We start from the raw sequence: 20,760 nt of genomic DNA on the forward strand, positions 1-20,760 counted from the left end.
GTTAGAAGAGCAAATCAATTTTGCCTTGTGGGATAGAATTATACTGACTGTGAAAGTCAAGGATGCATTCAGCTGTCAACTAGAATACCTAGGAAAAGCAGCGTAATCCTTTGATGTCAACTTCAAATGAGAAATAAAATGTTTATGGTGTCTGGGCCATGTGGCGAAATAACAGGTTTGGGGATGGGGGGAAACAGAGTTTAAGATATTATTTTCAAATGTCTCCATAAGCCTCTCTGTATTTCTTTTGTTCTTTCTCAGAAGTAGTGTCTGCATGCATGTGTTAATATAATTATCCCCCCCCCCAAAGATCCAGTTTAACTTTTGCAAAATATTAGAAATAATAATTAAAGCATTGGTTATTGCACTGTATATGGTCTTGATTTCCCTAAACAATATTATGTGTAATAATCAATGTATAAGCCTAAGCTTAAGGAGGGGTAAGGGGATATGCTAATATGTTAATACAGAGGCCTATGTAGCGAGTCTTCTTTGATTCTATGGGGATGATAAACTCTAGGTCAATGTCCTTTTGGTTAAAATTGTTGCATGAAATGCAGTCATGAGACAGTATTGTAAGTGTATACTAATCACCTTTCCATTCTTAATGGATGGTATCAGTTCTCCCCCACTTGCAATGCACATTTAACAACTAATTAAAGTACAGAGGAATTATGTGCTGGGTTTCTTCACAGAAAAACAACAACACACAAAATGTATAATAATATAATTCATACATTAATGTTAATGAATTATTAATACATCATCAATGAAATTCAATTAATTTATTATTATCTCATTATTATTACGTTACCCCACCAAGGAATCCAAGACTCCGTTGTGGAAGGGCACTCCACACAACTCACTGTTTACACTACTTAATACATTATCTACACACAATGCTATCTACTGCCTAATAGTATTTTTTGCCCGTCAATTGTGTGCATGTATATGGCTGATTTGCCTATATCTAGGATGAAAAACCCCTGCTACCACCATATGAGACTGACTAACTTACTTTCAATTTAAAACGCCCATAAAAAGATTCCTCTTGTCACTGTGAGAATTGAACTCAGGTGATTTCCAATGGTACAATGTCCTGTTGTCCTTCCCAATTGTACTAAGTAAGGAGGCACTCATATCATCATCAGCAGCAGCAGTTTTTTCCATATTATCTTTTGACTTTAATTGTCATAGTAAAAAAAAAAAAAAAAAAAAAAAAAAAAAAAAAAAAAAAAAACCAATGGTATAAGGGAGGGGAGTGCTGCTGATGATAGCAGAGGAATTAAGTCCACATAAGGTACACATTTATTTATTTATTAGTATGGAATTTCCTCCCTTTTTCTCTCCTGTCCCTATTGGGGTGAGTTGAACCCCCTCATGGGGAGTTAAGTATTTATGGCTGTAGATCCGTGTGTGTGTTCACGGGACTGGTTTGCCTGCTTGCAGGATGAAAAATGCCAGATAAACATGGAAAAAAACCTACTGCCCGTGCCCAAAACCGGCTAACTTGGCTATGGCTGAGGAAGATCCTCAAATTCCTCATGTCTTTGATGGGAATCGAACCTGGGACACCCCTTCCCCAGTCATATGGTTGCGAAGTGCACAGCCACTAGGCTAACCGCGCAGACAAGGTAGACATGAAAGGGGAAAATAGTGGCAATGGTTATGAGGTAGTGTGGTATAATGTGGAGGTTGAGAGAAAGACATATTTATTTGGATGTTGCTATAGGCCTAGGGATGTGGAAGGTGGTGATGAAAAAATGTATAAACAACTTGGATTAGTGAACAAGAACAAAGGAAGGATAATTATTATGGGTGATTTTATTTATGGTGGTATAGATTGGAATGAAGAGATAGCATTTGGGAATAAGGAAAATGAATTTCTCGAGTTCTTGAGAGATAACTATCTCAGCAGCACATAAAGAAAGGCACGCGAGGATCAAGAGCTCTAGATCTCATCATTTCATCAGATGTAATTGTTCGAGGGGTTTCACATTTGCCTCCAGTTGGTGAAAGTGATCACGAAGTAATCACCTGTGTTGTGGCTAGTCATATACAGACTTTTGCGAGGAAAGGATATATGTGGAATTATAAGGTTGGTGATTGATGATGAAAGTTTATTTTTCACTTGGTTAGAGTATAATAAAATTAGTGTAATCCTTTATCCAAGTGTGAGCAAACAAATTTTGTGCCTGAGGTAGCTTGCTCCACCTTTGCAACAAGTTGCCCTGGTGTTGTACCACCTTACCCCAGTCCTGAAGATACTTTCAGGCGCAAACTTTGTTTGCTCACACTTGGATAAAGGATTAAACAAATTTTATTATACTCTAACCAAGTGAAAAATAAACTTTCAACATCTTTCTCTAAATCCAGAGTAATTTATTAAAAAAAGGGTGGCACACCATTTGGCAACTCCTATAGGTAGAGATGACCTGCTAATGCTTCTGCCTGGTATCTCCACTTGGGCCTGGCTCCCACTGAAGAGACCTCAATAAAGGTTGAAACTAGTCTGGGTAGTGGCCCTTCCCTTAATGCATAACATTAGACATATCTGCAAGGAGATGTGTTTTGCATTATAGGAGATACTGAGATAGGAGTGTTGGTAGCTTGCTCCACCTTTGCAACGAGTTACCTGGTGTTGTACCACCTTACCCCAGTCCTGAAGATACTTTCAGGCGCAAGCTTTGTTTGCTCACACTTGGATAAAGGATTAAACTAATTTTATAAAGGCTGGTGATTATGACTAGCTTAGGAGACAACTTCAAGCTATAACATGGAACAAGGAGTTAAGTGGTAAGGAAATAAATGCTGCATGGGAACTTACAAAGAAATACATAACAGCATCAATGTATGAATGTATCCAAAAGGCTGAATAAGGTAGGTGAAAAATGGATGAATGTGGAGCATAAGCATGAAATCTGGAAAAAGAAAGTACTTTGGAGGAAGTACAAGATGAATAATGGTAATCAGTCACATGAAAAAATAAAGAACAAGAAAATATCATTATTAATATTTAACATGAAGCTATATTTATTTCTGTTGTTATGAATATTGTAAAATTAAATCTGTGGTTTGTACTTTTAGTGTAGTAATTTTCCTTTCCCAATTCATTACCTCATTTCCACTATTTTACATTAAGATAGGCACTGAACAAAAGTGTCAGTATTTAAAAACAGCTATTTTAAAAACAAGGGGTACAATTTAGAGAAATAGTTTTGGAAATGGGTTTAAAAGGGGTACACGAGTGAAAAAGGTTGGGAACCACTGCTCTAGACCAAGGCTTTTGGTTTATCATACCCTTATCCCATCCACAAAATGTACTACAGATTTAAAGGTTTTGTAAGTGGGATTTACATAAAAAATGATCATGAATGATAGGCAAATTCAAACAAGATGTTGTTAAATAATTTATTTAACAGTCTATTTAAGTTACTAGTAAGGAAGAAGTAGAGAAATTTTTTAAGTCTTTAAAGAAAAGGGGAAAACTAGTTCATGTTAGAGAAGGGCAGAGTAGAGTAGGAAACAAATCCCAGACATACGAAATTATTATTATCAAGAAACCTCCATGGAATCGAGAAACTCGTCGTGGGAGGTCCCACTCTCACATGAACAGCTCATCATACCTTGACTTAAATGCATTCACTGCACCTGCACTCACCACACTCTCAGGCAATGCATTTCAATCACCCACCATTCTCCATGCAAAAAAATCTACTCCTCACCCCCTCTTGCTCACACCCACCTTATACAGCTTCTAGGGATGGCCTCTCATTCTTCCTCTGTCTCCAGATATTCTATGAAAATCTCATGCACGTTAATCTGGTAATTGCCTCTTAACAACTTATACATTCATATAAGTTGGTAAGACTCATGTCTTCCCCTCTTCCTTCTAACCAAATCCATATTCCACATTTTAGAAACCAACTTAGTCAATTGTCTTGGAACCCTCTCCAACATCTCATTATCCTTTTGAAAGCCTGGTGACAAATCTGTGCACCGTAATCTATATGTGGCCTGATCAAAGTCTTGTACAATGGAATCAAAACATCCTTACTTCTACATGTTGTCAGTGTTCTCCACATCATTTCCATAATCTGCTGTGTCATTCTCACAATTTTAGCAAAATGTCCATGAAATTTCAAGTCCCTATTTTCATCTTCTCCACCTCCTCTAAAATATCCTCACCAATCCTTTGGGAAAAGAGTATGTTTGTTCATTATATGTGATTAATCATTACTAATCCAGCCTGGTTGGCCGAGTGGTTAGCATATCCGCTCTCCAGCCAATAAGCTGCGGATTTGAATCCTGCCACGGGCATGGATGTTTGTGATTGTCTGTGAAAAATAGTAGTGGTGGGCGGGCGATGGCATTAGTGTAGATGATGATGATGGTGGTGGCTGTTGTACATTGTTGCTGGATTGAGTGGTGGAGGCAGAGGGTTGTAGAGTAAGGGCCCTCCCTCGATGAGTCTTTAAGACTCCTTGGAGGTGTCACATAATAATAATAACACCATATATTCCAACATAAAGATATGAATATTCACATAGAACCTACAAGAGTAATCAAAAAAAAGTATTATGTTATTGTTTATATTGATTAGACTAGCTTAGAAAATAAGAAATGATCACCATTTGGTCTTAAGCAGGATAAATATGAGTATTTCCCAGAACATTTTAAAAAGAATCAAAGTCAAGGAGCTTTCGCAGATAAACTATAAACTGAAATATACATATATGACTTGAAGCAACGAGAGAGCTTAAAAACAAGAACCAAACTTTGAAAACTCAAATCTGAAGAAAATACTCATCAAGGCAACAAGGGAATAATCCAATGAAATTATTTGCAATGGAAAAAAAAACCAAACTTTATGGTGGACTCAAGTTGTTAAAGAGGCAATCATGGAAGAGAAGAAGTAATATTGAAAACGGATATTTCAGATGAGAGAAAATTAACTGAGCAGGCAACAAAAGGAAATCACAACGAGGTTCTTTTGCTGTAACAAGAAGAATGACTATGACCTACAGAGTGTAGGGATGAAATAAATGAATTACTGAGTAATCACTTTACAAAGATGTATCATAAAGGTGAAGATTTACATTGATAGATCCAAGAACAGAGGCAGATGAAGTGGATGAAGTACTTAAGATATTGTAAAATCTTAATATGAATATAGTCAAAGGATTAATAAGATATTGGTCAGTATATTTACAAGAATGTGAAAGGGAATTGGTAATGTCTCTGATCAACTGTTTAAGTCCCAGTTCTGATAAAGTGGAAAGAAGACAAAATAGTTCCACTGCATAATGGAGGCTCCAAGACTGAGATAACAAATTACAGACTGATTAGTAATTCAGGATTGGTGGTTAAGATAGTGGAAAAGTTAACCAAAGGTAGAATTCAAGAATGTGTAGACATGAATATAATACTTTATGGTGGTTATCATAGTTTTGTAAAAGGTAGGTCCTTGGTAATTTACTCACTATATTAATGTGAATCAGCGCAAATAGGGATGGATATACAGCTAGTGATAAGGGAAAATAGAATGGCTGATGGAAGTCATTTAATAGCACACTTAGGAGTACAATTCATGAAAAGGTTGAGAAATAGCAATGTGCTAGAGGAACACTTAAGTTAGGACAGTGCAATAAGACCAGAGAATACCACTGAATAAATGTTAACTAGCACCTGCTTGTGTGTTTATGGACTTTTAAGGAATGCAGAGGAATGGTGTTGGCCAGTTCAGCAGAATGGTGCTCATGAAAATACCTATAGAAAATGCATAACCAGAACATCTATGAGAAAGAGATTGGAGTGAGTGCGAGAGAGAGAGAGAGAGAGGGGAGGGGAGGGAGGTCACTTATTAAGTAAACTGTCCTAACATGAAGCGTATTTAGGGAGATTTCTGATCCGATCCGATCCAAATGTGAAAATGGTATTCCAAGGTTCGATGAAGTTAATATTTGTATAGTGTTAGCTGTGCAGGTGAGTAGTGTCTTGAATGGAATAGGATGCCAATTTTTTTTTGAGGATGAAGAGACTACGAAAAACTTTTGTTGATAAGGTTATTACTGTGGAGACCCATCAAAAGTAAGGGGAAGTGAAGTCAAAACCTTCTTATGAGAAATAAGAGAGGACTAGCAGTGAAGTTCATTAGGTTCGGATGTCATCCTCACTCAATTGGAAAATGATCAGATCAGTGTGTTTAGAAATTGGTTTAGACACTGAAAATATTTAAGCTTTGATCTCATGATCGAGAACAGCTAATTTTTATATCACCTTGTCTTGAAATCCTTTTAATCTCCACCTTTCATTTCTGAGTTTTCAGTAGCCATCAGAAAAGAAAATATCACGCCTTTATGACATTTAATTCATATTCTTTCTTAAATATTTTCATGAAGACTTACAAAATAATATAATTTATTGCTCTATATAGGAAGAATGCATACCAGCAGTGATGGAGAAAAGGGATACCCAAAATAGGTACTTATATGTGACAACTCACTGGACTTAAACTATAAGAAAATTACAAATTTAAATGATAAAATTCCTGATATGTAATATTATAATAAAAGAAAAGTAGAAGACAATTTCAGTCATTGTTTTTAAATACTTACATCTCCATAAGCTGTTGCTATTTCATTCCGTTCCCTATACATTGTATCAATCACTTTGGTTAAAATTATTGGTAAACGGTCTTTCATGGTTGTGTAAGCAAAGCTCCTAATAAGAAAATATACAATTTTTTTTTTTAATAATAATAAAATTATTAAATACACAAAACTCTTTAAGTGATTCCCAATAAGTGTCATTATTATATGGCAACTAATTGTTTCCATGCATGGGCTTTTAAGGTGTCAAAGTAGACTTGATATTAATAAGGCTGTGGATAGTGAAAGATATACCATTGTGCAACTTCTAGGGAATATGCAAATAAGCTTTTAGTGTGCACTTGATCCAGTTGTATAATGAATGCTTTTCAACAAAGAGAGCCCAATGGTGTAAGGAAAGCAAAATAATACTATTGCGCAAGTTTTCCAATTATAGAACAGTCTGTATAAAACTGCTGCTGATGAGCCTGGTAACCATTAGGATACAGAACCATAAGATTCTCTATGACAGTAAGCATGGTTCCTGCTTTAACAATCCATTTGTATTTTTTGAAAAAAGTGATGAATGTATTGGATAAGGGAAACAACATATGGTGATTTTTTGTATTTTGTTAAAGAATTTGATAGTTTATTATATTTAAATAAATAGATAAACTGAAGAAATAAAAATGGGTCTATTTATAGTAAAAGGATAGCAATTGAAAAAAAAAAAAAATTTCTAAGTCAAGAAAAAAATGGACTTTAATAAAAAAAAATAATAAAAAGGGAAGGAGGATAACGTTGTCACGAATCCTAGATTCATTACTATGTCATTTGCGTGTTTATGACACAATGAACCATTTTTGGCTTATGAATTACAGATGTAATTTTGTTTTGTCTAATTTTTACACTATATATGGTCTGAATGAAAACAAACTAAAGTAGTGTGACAAAGTTTTAGGAGTAATCCTGAATTCCAAATTCCAATAAATTCATCCAGTCAGTGCTGAATTATCAATATCAATTCAAATAAAGATGTATTTAATTTTATCATTAAAAAGTATCTGATTGAAACTAATTTATTTATTCATATGGCATGAATAACAAAACATGCAGTATAATACACTGTCATTTTAAAAACATACAAAATTAAAAGTCATTTTAAAAACCAATAAAATTAAAAGGTTACATCCATATTGGTCAAATAGTTCACAGCTCTGGGTGTTGCACTTAAAAAGTCCAATTTGTCCCCTGAATATGTTCTAAGATAACATTAGGTCACAATATGATCCACAGTTTGTCTTTGAGCTCCACAATCATAATGTGGAGATAGTAGTCATTTACCCCATTTAAAAAGCATGTCCACATATACACCATGACCAGTTCGTACTCTGTTAAGCTGAGTCCAGGATTTTCGTGGGAGGTGTGAGCAAGCATCAAAACTTTCTTGTAATTTGTTGAGAGAAAATTTTGTGTTATCATCTGTCTGGCTCTCGCACTGTTCTTGCCACTTTTGCTTCAGGTCGAAGTTAGATTGTAGTAGTAGTTGGGCTAATTGTAATGGTGGATGTCTCAATCTCGATCGTCGTACACTTAAGTCTGGGAGATCTAAGTGTATTGGTAGGGCTGTGTTCTCCATGATTTTCTTATACTCCTGTAAGAGAGCTTTAGTCCTGCACAGACTCGGTGGAACAATGTTGCTAAGAGCTGGAAGCCAATATGTGAGCGTTGATTTAATTGTGCCAGAAATCAGTCTCATTGTATTGTTTAGTCGGTTATCAACAAGTTTAACGTGTGCTATTTAGCCACACTGGTGAGCAATATTCGGCAAAAGAGAAAACTAGACCAAGAGCTGTAATCTGTAGATTATCAGCTGTTTCTCCCCATGTTGTGCCTATTAGTTTTGTATTATGTTGTTACTGGTTCTTAACTTAGTAGAAACGTTTGTTAGGTGTTGCTTGTAAGAGAGCGTGCAGTCCAGGGTCACGCCCAAGTACTTTGGAAACTTATTGTGTCGTAGTAAACATCCTTCAAAGCAGTTATGCAAAGTGACATCTGCCATGTGATTATTAAGGTGAAAGCTTGATACTTCTGTTTTGTTTGGATTGAGCTGGATTTTTACTGAAATGGAACTAAAACTGAACCACATGGATATCTTGTATACATCCTAAATCCCATATTTTATCCAATCAGCTTGGAGTTATTTGCAATACAGGCGGTCCCCTGACTTACGGCGTTCCATACTTACAAACGGGCTCCCAAGGCTCCCCATAAGGATAATTAATACTTGAATAATTAAATTAATAATTTGGGAACTAGTTTCTTTCATGCATGTAAACAAACCTGCATTTTGCCGCATTATTAAAGCAGCTCCTTCCGTTATTTGGAAGTCCTGGGTCACACTTGCCATGTTTGAAGATTGGTTCTTGAACTGTTCTATTCCTGCTATGGAATTATTGTTCGGAAAAGAAAATTCCCTTTAAATTCTGCTTGTGCTGGACATCCATCTTTAGATGACCTTCACCCTAATGTAAAGGTCATATTTTTACCACCCAACACTACATCGTTACTACAGCTAATGGACCAGGAAGTCATTTCTGCATTTAAGGCTTATTACTTACGACATACATTCCCACAAGCAGTCAGGGCTACGGAAGATGATGTGATGACATTGAGAGAGTTCTGGAAGGATTATAACATCCATGATGCTCAAAAACATTGCTGATTCTTGGGAGGAAGTGAAGCAATCAACAATTAAAGGGGCATGGAAGAAACTGTGCCCTCAATTCAGTGATGATTTTCGTGGTTTCACAGAAGAAGCCATTGTCGAAGCCAGAAAACCTGTGGTGGATAGTGGCAATGTACTGCAATTGGACATTGACTTACTAGAGTCCCATTCACAAGAATTAAACCACCACGACCTTATGGAGACAGAGAAGTAGCTGATAGAAACACAAGAACACAAAGAATCAGAAGATCCAGAGCCAAGAAAGTTTACGACAAAAGAATTAGCTGAAGCCTTTTGTCTCATTGAAGCAGTATTTTCCAAGTTTCAGAAGCAAGATCCTAACACTGAGCAGTTTACAAAGGTTTACTGTGCAGTTAGTGAGAACATCAGCTGCTACAGGGCCACTTATAAAGGGAAAAAAAAAGAAAAAGGCTGTGCAAACAACCCTAGATATCCTTTTCAAGAAACCGACTTCAGTGGTAAGCTCCCCCTCCTCCAGCAACAGAATCAAATCCTGATTCTCCAGCACCAGGTTCATCCTCTCTAGCACCATCTCCATCATCATCTTCTGATTAATGTTAGCATACCTTCTGTTTATGTTCTGTTTGTTTGAATTAAAAGAAAGAGCACAACAGTTTCTGTAACTTATTATTACAGTATAGGGGTATTATTATTATACTGTATTATTACTGCATATCAGTCATTATAATATTGTTATTATTACCGTATATGTGCTGCTCATCAGAGATCCAAGTTATATACATATCTGACTTAAAGACGTTCTCAGGAATGTATCTAGTCTGTAATCTGGGGACTGCCTGTATATCATTTTCACATATTTTTGTTCCTTGGTGTCCTTGAAAATGGTCAATATGAAACTAAAATTGGGATGGCTCAAAAAATGTTTATAATCATTACATAAAGGGATGGTAGAATGAAAGTATCAACTACAGATTGCAATTTGTATTTCTCCTGTGGCTGTGAAGATTTTGGAAATATCAGTTAAAGCTCATATATGGAATTGGGATTGGGAAGTGAAGTGATATGCATGATAAGTTGATATTTCAGTTACAAGTATGGGTTTAGATATCAGGTAGTGGATTGGCTTGGAAATTGGCTTTCTGGAAGAGCAGTATTGGAGAGTAGAAAGATTATGAGTGGGTCAATACTGTTAGTGGATTATAGGGATATATTCAATAATTTGCACACAATGGCTTGCGAGGGTTATTACTAATAATGATGTTATCGCTCTTCAGGATTTTGAATAAGCTGGAAAGGTAGACAAATGAATACGAATATCAGTTTAATATTGCTAAATGTAAATAGATTTTGATATCTGAGATCCACAAATAGGGAATGCATAATCCCTTGCTTCCTACACCTCTTCCAGAATAGCCCTGCACAAAAGTATTGGTCTCTCATCTGTGATAGTGTGCATATTCTTTTGTTATGATAGATAGAAATTTGAAGGGACACTACAAAGGTTGTGAAGACAGCACAGAAGCCTGCTGTCCAGCAGAGATAAGATTTCATGTTTAAGCCTTGATGAGGTCACACCTGGATTACTGCACACAGATCTGATCACAGGGATTTGTAGGGGATGAAATAACTGTGGAGATGGTGCACAAGCAGATAACAGAAAAATGACCTCAGGATTATTCAGCATTGCTATGAGAAACAGAGCATGTAATCTGCAGTCTGGTGGAAAGGAGACAAAGAGGTGATATGAGATTTAAATAGCTCCTGTAAACATAGGAGCTATTTAAGCAGTAAATAGTTCCTGTATTTACCAAACTGACACCAAAGGGATTTTGCATATGACAGGATAAGGGGAAGGAACTAGGAATGAAAAGATGTAGCAAGAGGGTAGAAAATAAGTTTCTGGTATGGAAAGTGCTAGCAATATGGAATGCATTGCCTGAGAGGATAACTCAAGTTTCAAGATCTTCTATAGCCGATGCTTTAAATGCTGATAGTCTAGCTAGTCTCAGTGGGGAGAAGAGGTGGACTTTAATGCTACTAAAATACAATCCTGCCTTATTTCCTCCAAGAAAGATCATGTCTCACTCTTCTTTACATTTGATAACTTTCTGCTCAGTTTTCTCTTCTCTGGCTGACTTTCACACAACTAACCTAGTCTGCCATACACATCACATCTATTTTCTTCAGCCTCCATTATTTTTCTTCTGATCACCTCCCAACACTCTATAAAAAATCCACCCCATTTTAGAATACTATTCTCTCACTGGGGTGGCACACTAAAAAAACTTCCTTTGGAATGCTTGATTATTAAGAAGAGAGCTGTCCACTTAATAGATGATCCCTTTCTCACTGACTCCCTCCAATTGTTTCTCACACATTCTCTGTCTCTGCATTATCTTTTATGTGTTTCCATGGAGACTGCTCCACTGATCTGGCCACCACCATTCTTCTACTTTCCTCTTATCATGTACAAATACAAGTACATAATAATTCATGACAAACTCAAACCAATTCCTCATCCTCTTCTGTCTTTTGAAACAGTCTTCCACCATTGAATAATAGGTGGCGGCAGCGAATAATCAACGTTAAATTTGTGCTCCCGCATTTTATCATAACTGCAAGTGTATTTTGAACAAAATAAGCAGCAAACGGAAAAGTAACACAAGATACTAAACAGCTGACTACTACAGTACAACTCATAAGTACCCATAATCCATTAAATCTGCTATATTCTACAACTAAAAATCAGCCACGTGAAAGCGCTATGCCTACCGTCCAAAATAAAGATGGCAGCAACAAAAGCCAACAATGGAAGACTACCTTGAGTCCCGTCAGCGAAGAGTCGCTGATCACTAACAAACCGAATGACATTAAGAAGTGCAGCAGCTGTGAAACAGAAGTCAAAGAAGGGGAAAAAGGTATATTGTGCAATTTCTGCTGCAACTGGATACATATTTCTTGTGCAAAAATAAGCAGTAAACGGAAAAGTAACAGAAGGTACTAAGCAGCTGACTACTACAGTACAACTTGTAAGTACCCATAGTCCAATGTATCAGTAAATACCAATGAATCAGCGCACAAGCTTTTCACTGATCTAAACCAAACCTACTTCTGTACGATGTGCCTCCCTTCCGTAAAACGGGCACTAAACCTAGGCAAAAGAGTCACAAACCTCGAGCAGCAGCTTAATATCGTGATCGATACCTTCTCCTTCAAAATCAGAAAGTTGGAAACTAAGCTCGAAACGCTCAATGATCAACACCCAACAGCAAGTGCGCCCGTACCTGCTAACGAACTTCGTGACCTAATCACATCATCGGTACATGAGTCGCTCGGGGCCGAAAATAGGAAACTCAACGCTGTTATCCTGAACTTTCTGACAGAAAACGGTAAATCACTAAAAGAAGACATCGGCAAACTTACAGGAGAATGCAATTTAGATCCCAGAAACATCGTTAAATGCCGTCCTATCGGACCCATAAACAAAAGAAAGGACAGAACGAACTTTCCACGTCTCGTGAAAGTGACCTGCGACTCACCAATAAACACAACCAAATTTATAACAGCGATAAACAACAAGCTAAAGGCCACTTGCCCCCCAGTCGCTCATACATGCTCGACCTGATTTAACCTTGCCCAGAGAGAACAAAGACGCCAACTCCGAAAACAACTAGAAGAAAAACGCCAAAATGGAGACAACAGTTGGGTAATAGACTACAAACAATCCAAACTAGTACAAAAACCAAGGGATGCCAGTAGCCACCAAGAACACCAGCATGCAGGCACTGCATAGGAAATGTGCAGGACCCTTGGGGTAAAATCCATGCTGCACAGAAGCTTGCATATCCACTTCACCAACATCCGTGGTCTCAACTCTAACCTCAACAGCATCCACTACCACCCACAGTCCACCAAAGCCCACCTACTCTTTTTAACCGAAACTCAAATCTCATCTCCCCCCAGACCAAAGGGTGGCGTCTGCGCATATATCTGCTCAGACATACCCTGCCAGAGAACAACCAGCTTGGAATCGCTCGACTTCGACCTTCTTTGGCTGAAGATATCACTCCCCCACGCAGTCAAATTCATCTGCTGTCTCTATCGCTCTTCTAACACCACCAATCACTCAGAGCTCTTTCATTTCCTCTCCTTAAAAGTTGATTTTCTCCAGTCCCACTTCCCAAACAGTGAAATCATCCTCCTGGATGATTTCAACATCCATAACACCAATTCGCTTTCCTCTTCCAGTCATACAGCTCCTGCAGGCAGAGATGCTGAAACATTTGCAGTCACTAATGACCTCACGCAAATTGTTCAAAAATTGACCAGAATATCAGATAACCCAAACCACTCCCCAAATACCCTAGATCTCTTCCTTACTAATGACCCCTCCAAATATGCAGTGAATGTAGTATGCCCCCTGGGTAATTCTGACCACAACTTAGTGCTTATCTCCTCCCCCATGCAACGCCTACACAGTTACTCCCACACAAGAGTAGTTTGGCATTATAATAGTGCCAAATGCGACAGTCTCCAAGACTACTATGCTTCATTCCCATTGTTAGACTATTGCTTCCGGTCTTCCAGTCCAGACATATGCACCGAATGCATCACCAAAGTGATTCTCGCTCGCATGAAAGCATATATTCCCCACACTACTCAGACCTGCCGTCCCCTAACTAAACCCTGGTTCTCCAAAAAATGTGCCAAGGCTGTACAAATGAAAAATCAGGCATACCACAACTGGCTCAAATCAAGAACCCCACCCTCATTCAATGCCTACACTGAAGCCCGAAACAAATGCAAGAAAACTATCAATACTTCCAAAACAGATTTTGAATGGGCAAAAAGCAGGAAGCTTGCAGCCTGCCCAAACGGCAGCCATGCCTTTTGGTCCCTTGCCAAGGCAATTGGCCATAACTTTTGCCCTATACTATTCGCACCTCTATCATACTCAGAAGGCTCATTTGCAACATCACCCATAGAAAAAGCTAATCTCCTGGCATCACACTTTGCCTCCAATGCACACATAACTGACAATGGCAAATGCCCTTCAGTCATTCCAACTGCCCAACATACAATGCCCTCTATATCCTTTTGCCAAAAGGATATCACAAACCTGCTGTCTAAATTAGACACAAAAAAGTCTCCTGGTCCAGAATTCCTCCAATTATTCTGAAGGTCTGTGCATCTGAACTGACGTCACCTGTACACACTCTCTTATTCCACTGGTATATATCCAAAAACCTGGAAACTGGCCTATAGTAATCCATTCCTAAAAAGGGTGAAAAATCACTGCCATCTAACTACTGCCCTATCTCACTCACTTCAGTCCTATCTAAAGTAATGGAGAAAATCATCAACTTCCTTGAAGGTACCCAGCTATTAAGCGACCACCAGTACGGATTCCGCCAACAGGAGATCTACTCTCATACATCCCCCATCACTGGACAAGCGCTATGGAGAAATTAGGTGAATTCCAAGTAGTTGCACTTGATATATCCAAAGCCTTTGACCGAGTCTGGCACAAAGGCTTACTAAGCAAACTCCCATCATTTGGACTGCCTCGGGACTTCTGCAGATGGACTGCCAGCTTCCTGTCTGGATGCACACTATGTGTGATGGTAAACGGCTCCCTATCCTCTCACCATCCAACTAATGCCGGGGTCCCTCAAGGCTCAGTTCTCCCACCGACTCTCTTCCTTCTATATATCAATGACCTACTTCAGTTGACCTCTAACCCAATGCACAGTTTTGCAGATGACAGCACACTACGTTCCTCCCTTTCATTTGACAAACCCTACCCTATACAACTCACTTCAACCCACAGAACATCAACCACCACTACCCTTAATTCTGACCTCCAAGCCATCCTCTGATGGGGCTCAGACAACCTTGTCAACTTCAATGCTAGTAAAACCCAGTTCTGTCTTATTTCGCACAAAAAAGAACCATTTTCCCCCAGCATTGTTTTCGATAACACTCAAATTCACAGACAAGATGAAATTTCTCTTCTCGGAATTACCTTGACATCATGCCTCTCCTGGCATAAACACATCACAACCATTGCATCCTCAACTTCCAAAAAACTAGGTTTTCTCTTTTGCTCAAGATGCTACTTCACCTCTAAACAGCTGTTAACACTATATACAAGTCACAAATCCGCCCAGCTCTCGAATACTGCTCTCACATCTGGAGTGGGGCTCCAAAAAGCTCCTTCAAAATGCTTGACTCAATACAGAGGAGAGCAATTAGACTAATAAATGACCCATCCCTCACCAACTCGCTCCCCCCACTTTCACATAGATGATTGGTCTCTGCAATCTGTATATTCTATAAATACTTCCACGGGAAAGGTTCATCTGAAATAGCATCAATAATTCTTCCACCCTGTACCAAGCCCATTGGAACACGTACAGCTGCAGCCAAACATCCTTTTACAGTACACCTCGAAACCCACAGAACAAGTTTCTTCTCCTCGTCATTCATCCCTACTACTGCAGTACTGTGGAACAGTCTTCCCCCTTGACGTATTTCCCGAGGAATACAATATACAGGCATTCAAATCAAATGTAAACAAGTTTCTCCTTTCACAACCCATCACTCATATACGGTACTACCGTACTATAGGTTGACCAGCCAACCTCCTATATATGAGCCCAACATAAAAAAAAAAAGAATACAACCTCTAACTCTCCAAGAAAAACAGTCATTTTTTCTCTCTAATCACTTTCCAACACATCATGGTATAGGTCTTCAGACTTTTTTCGTGGGGTTGATATATTTAAAAGAAAAGAAAAAAAGGACAGGCAAAACAAATATAGTATGTGTTGAGGCATTTTGCAAAATGCAACTAAAAATAGTGGATGGAGATATAAGTTAAAGGATATCATGGTTTTGTCAAGAGTAGCTTGCTTAATTCATGAAAATGTGGACTACAGAGTTAGATAGAGTAAATGACAAAGCCATACATGGTTTTGTCAATTGCCATCTTCCAGCATAGCATGGCACTGTCAAGAGTAGATCATGCTTGATTCTGCTTACAGTTTATGAAAAAGTAACTCTGAAGTTGGAGAACAATAGATATACTGGACTTGATAATAAATTAGCATGTGGATAAATATTCTCATGGTCTGCTTTCTCATTCTCATGCACAGCGTGTGCATTTATGATACTCAGGATGATGCTAACAATTATCAAATGTAGACATTCGTGCATTATTGAAATTTACTGTTAATGATAGCTATTTTGCACAGAGGATAAAATACACAAAAAATACAGCTATATTCAAATCTGTAGTATGGCTGGGCTCATCTAACATTTACACATTGGATACATTTTTAATACATTCAAATAGCCAAATTCCTAAACCACTTCACTTCACTATATGCATATAGTGAAGTATTAGGAATTTACTATTGTGGAGTCAAAAGGACTCCTGTAATGAGTCCTTTTGACTCCATAGTATTAATAACAATAATACAAAAAGAAAACTCAACGAAATGTCCTTTCTAGACACATTAGTCGTATGTCTTTCAAATACATCAGTACCATTCTATGTATTATTATTATAGGTTTATAAAGGCTAACACATACTAAAAGACAAACAATCATACTACCATGCAGCCCAACAACATGGTATCCATAAAACATATAACTCATTCACTCTCCAGTGAAAGATATACTGCAGTTTTTTTCCCCCTTCCAAATGGATATAAACCAAAAACATCTGGTTCTCCCCCTCCCCACATACACAGCGTAAATATCACAGTAAAACTATTCCTGGATTTATCAAAGGTATATATAAAAAAAGCAACAAGTCTGGACTATGACAACAAACAGGAATATAGGGATTATCTAAAATTCATAAACACAATAACTCCTTCCATCCTATAGTACATGCACTGACTCTCCCTCCTTTAAATTAGCTAACATCCCGCTTTTTACTAACCATACTACATTTTATATAAAAAATTCTGCTCACTTCAAATGTTTAATCCAAAATTTAGCTTCAAATAATAATGATGTAATGGTTAGTTTTGACATCACTTCTTTATTCACCAATATTTCCCTTTCTAACAATAACTTTATTTTAAAACATTCTTCCTTCTCACTCCAATATCACTGATCTATTCAATTTTGTCATCCATACCGGTTACTTCACATGGAAGGACATCATATACAAACAGATTGATAAGGTACAGCCATGGGCTCTCCCCAATTTCCATATGGAGCATTGAAAAATATGCTCTTGATACTGCCAACCTCAAACCTTCTATCTGGCTATGATACACTGATATTCTAAATTTAGCCATATGGTTCCTACACATTACTTTCCTTTTCCTCCTCTTCTTTTCATCTTAACAGCCAGGACCACAGAATCCAGTTCACTATAAAAAAAAATAATAATAATAAATAATAAAATAAAAAATCGTTCCAACTAGACTTTCTGCACTGCTGAACTCTTTATTAGCCATACTCTCCTGTCCAATGACTACTATTCCAAAAAAGATTTCAAAGTTGTTCTTGTGATCTCACATCCCTCTCACAGAATATAGTAATGTTATTACCAGTATACCTAACAAATTATGCAAAATCCTACCTGCCACAAAAAAAAAGTACCCCCAATTTTTAATGGTATGTCCCAATAAGTCAATAGGAGTTCCAAAAAGTGATTAGAGGTTCAGTATTGGTGCTTGAAGAACATTTCCTTTGAGTCAGAATCATTTTAAGAAGGAGAAGTCAATAAATAATAAAAATAGAAAGAACTGTAAAAGTATTGTTATATCAATATACCATTTGTTACATCAATTTATGTTACCAGAATGGTCCTTTATATGAGGCATATTCTTCTTCTGTGGTATCTTAAACTTAAAAAAAAAAATGATTTTGATCAGAAAGTTATTTTTATTAAATAAAAAATACTCTATTATTTCTAGTGTGCAGCTACTCGCTACAGATAAGTGAGTGAACGTATTTGTTGAGCCCTAGCACTTGTTCAAGTCCTAAAGAGTGGAAGGAGGGCAAGATTGTGCCACTTCATAAAGGAGGTGATCAAACTCAAGCATCAAACTATAGGCCTATCTGTGTGTCAGGTGTTCTGGTTAAGTTGTTGGAGAAGCTTGTGAGAACTAAGATCCAGAGTTGGGTTGACAACAATGGTATAATCTTTGATGGACAGCATGGATTTGCTAAAGGGAGATTGTGTTTTAGTAATCTACTTACTTATTACAATAAAGTGACTGCTTCCTTGGACAGAGGAGAAGGATACACAGTAATATACTTGGATTTCGCAAAAGCTTTTGATAGAGTACCTAATGATAAGTTGACAGTCAAACTAGAGCAGATGGGGTTGGATATTAGATTAGTGCATTGGATTGGAGACTGGCTATCTGATAGGTATCAACAAGTTGTGTATGGGGGTGCAATATCCAGGAAAAGGAAAGTCACTAGTGGAGTGCCTCAGGGATCTGTTTTAGGACCATTACTATTTAACTTGTATATTAATGATATTGGCGAAGATTTGGATGGAGATATTCAGTTGTTTGCAGATGATGCAAAGTTGGGACGAACCATAAAGAGTAGTGAAGATGTTGTGGCCTTGCAAGAAGACTTGAATAAATTGAGTGATTGGGCAAGCAAATGGGGATGTAAGTTCAATGTTGCAAAATGTAAGGTTTTAAAATTTGGAAAACAAAGATGGGATGCAGAATTTATGCTTGGTGAGAATATATTGTTGGAAGTAGAGGAAATAAGAGATCTGGGAGTGATAGTGGATAAGGATCTAAAATTTAGGGGACACATCGCCAAAATTGTGAAGACAACACAAAGACTTCTGGGAATGATGAGGAGGACACTGACGTGTAGAAGTAGGGAGATTCTTGTTCCATTGTATAAGGCTTTGATTAGGCCACACATGGACTATTGTGCCCAGATTTGGTCACGGGGTTTTCAGAAGGATGAAGAGATGTTGGAAAGGGTCCAAAGGCGACTGACTAAGGTAGTTTCTGACCTCTGGAATGTCGAGTATGAGGAAAGATTGAAAAGATGTAATTTGCAGAGTCTAGTGGAGAGAAGGAAGAGGGGAGATATGATAGAGACCTACAAGTTGGTAAGGGGTTGTTATAGGATCAATGGTGGAGAAGTTCTACAGAGAATAGTGGGAGATCAGGGGAGAACCAGAGGTCATCCCTGGAAACTGTATAAAGAGGGTGTGAGTAGGGGAGTGAGAGGCAGGTTTTTTTCGTGCAGAGTTGTGAATGATTGGAATGCCTTGCCTGAGAGTGTGGTGTCTGCAAGGAGTTTGAATGTGTTTAAGACCCGGTATGATGAGATGTGTGTGAGATAAAAGGACCTCCTAGATGAGTTTTTGACTCCATGAGGTCTTGTTTAATAATAATAATAATAATATATCCAGGTCAACTAAGAAAAAACAGACAGAATATTAATGAGACAATCTATAAATTTTCTCCAGTTCATATGAAAACAAGGAAAAAGTGAATAATATTTATTTAAAGGCAATATATTTCAACTTGAAAATTGCATGCTATCATCAGTGGTAGTGTTTCTTCAGTTTCTAATAATATAGTGTTTCTTCAGTTATACCTTTGCATCAAAACAATGCAAAGGTATAACTGAAGAAGCACTATATTATTAGTTATTAGATAGTGAAAGTGAAAATAGTGACAGATAGTGAAAGGCAGGTTCTTATTCAAGTTCAGATAGCAAAGTAAGGCTTCAACACTTTCTTTAAATAAATCTTCAAATTTATAGCAACAAAGATGGAGTAAGCTCATTTCAGACCATGGGATACTGTGGTCTGCATCTATTCTATGCTGTACAAGACCAGATTTCTCACATTTTCTGTTGATGATGGAAGACTAGCATTCGCATATTCTCTTTTCCACTTAACGTCCAGTTTGTTTGAAGTAAGAATGGTGACAGTTGCAAGGAACTTAATAGATGCTAGGAAGGGCAAGAGGGGAACATATATCTTTAGAAGACAGAAACCATGATGATAGTTGGTTGACAGGAATAAATTTAACCACTAGATTATATTTCTTAAGAATTCTAAAAATTGGTCCTGAGATACCAGAAATGTATGGGATAGTGACTTTACATACTGTTTCCTTGTTATTTGAGCTAGGATTATAGGAATCAAAAAGGTGTTGTATGGTCTGCTCTGAGAAGAAACTGAGTTTCATATATCGTTTCATGTTTAAGAGCTCTTGCTGTGGATGTTGTGGCATGGAATATATAGTGAGCATGTCTTAACATATGTTGTGATGTATAACATCACACAGCTCTCACTGATTTAAATCAATCCAATGTTTGTGTTCCACCTTGTAATTAACAATGCCCTGTAATTTTTAGGATGATATATTAAATAAATATTATTCACTTATTTCTTTGCATTTTCATGTGAATTGAAGAAACCTTTTGGCACAAGTATCTCTTAAA

General features: G+C 37.5%; 1 protein-coding gene across 1 annotated transcript in view; it reads right to left on the minus strand.

Annotated features, from left to right (window-relative positions):
* Positions 1-20,760, minus strand: part of LOC150101437 (damage-control phosphatase 1-like) — a 68,306-nt gene that overhangs the window by 36,750 nt on the left and 10,796 nt on the right. Inside the window, exon 2 of the mRNA XM_090400795.1 lies at positions 6,618-6,723. Coding sequence (XP_090256921.1) covers positions 6,618-6,723 — 106 coding nt within the window. The remainder of the gene's footprint in view (positions 1-6,617; positions 6,724-20,760) is intronic.

Source organism: Typopeltis vanoorti, chromosome 11 (assembly GCF_054136105.1).
Source record: "Typopeltis vanoorti isolate ZY-2024b chromosome 11, IOZ_Tvanoo_1.0, whole genome shotgun sequence".
Classification (NCBI taxonomy): domain Eukaryota; kingdom Metazoa; phylum Arthropoda; class Arachnida; order Uropygi; family Thelyphonidae; genus Typopeltis; species Typopeltis vanoorti.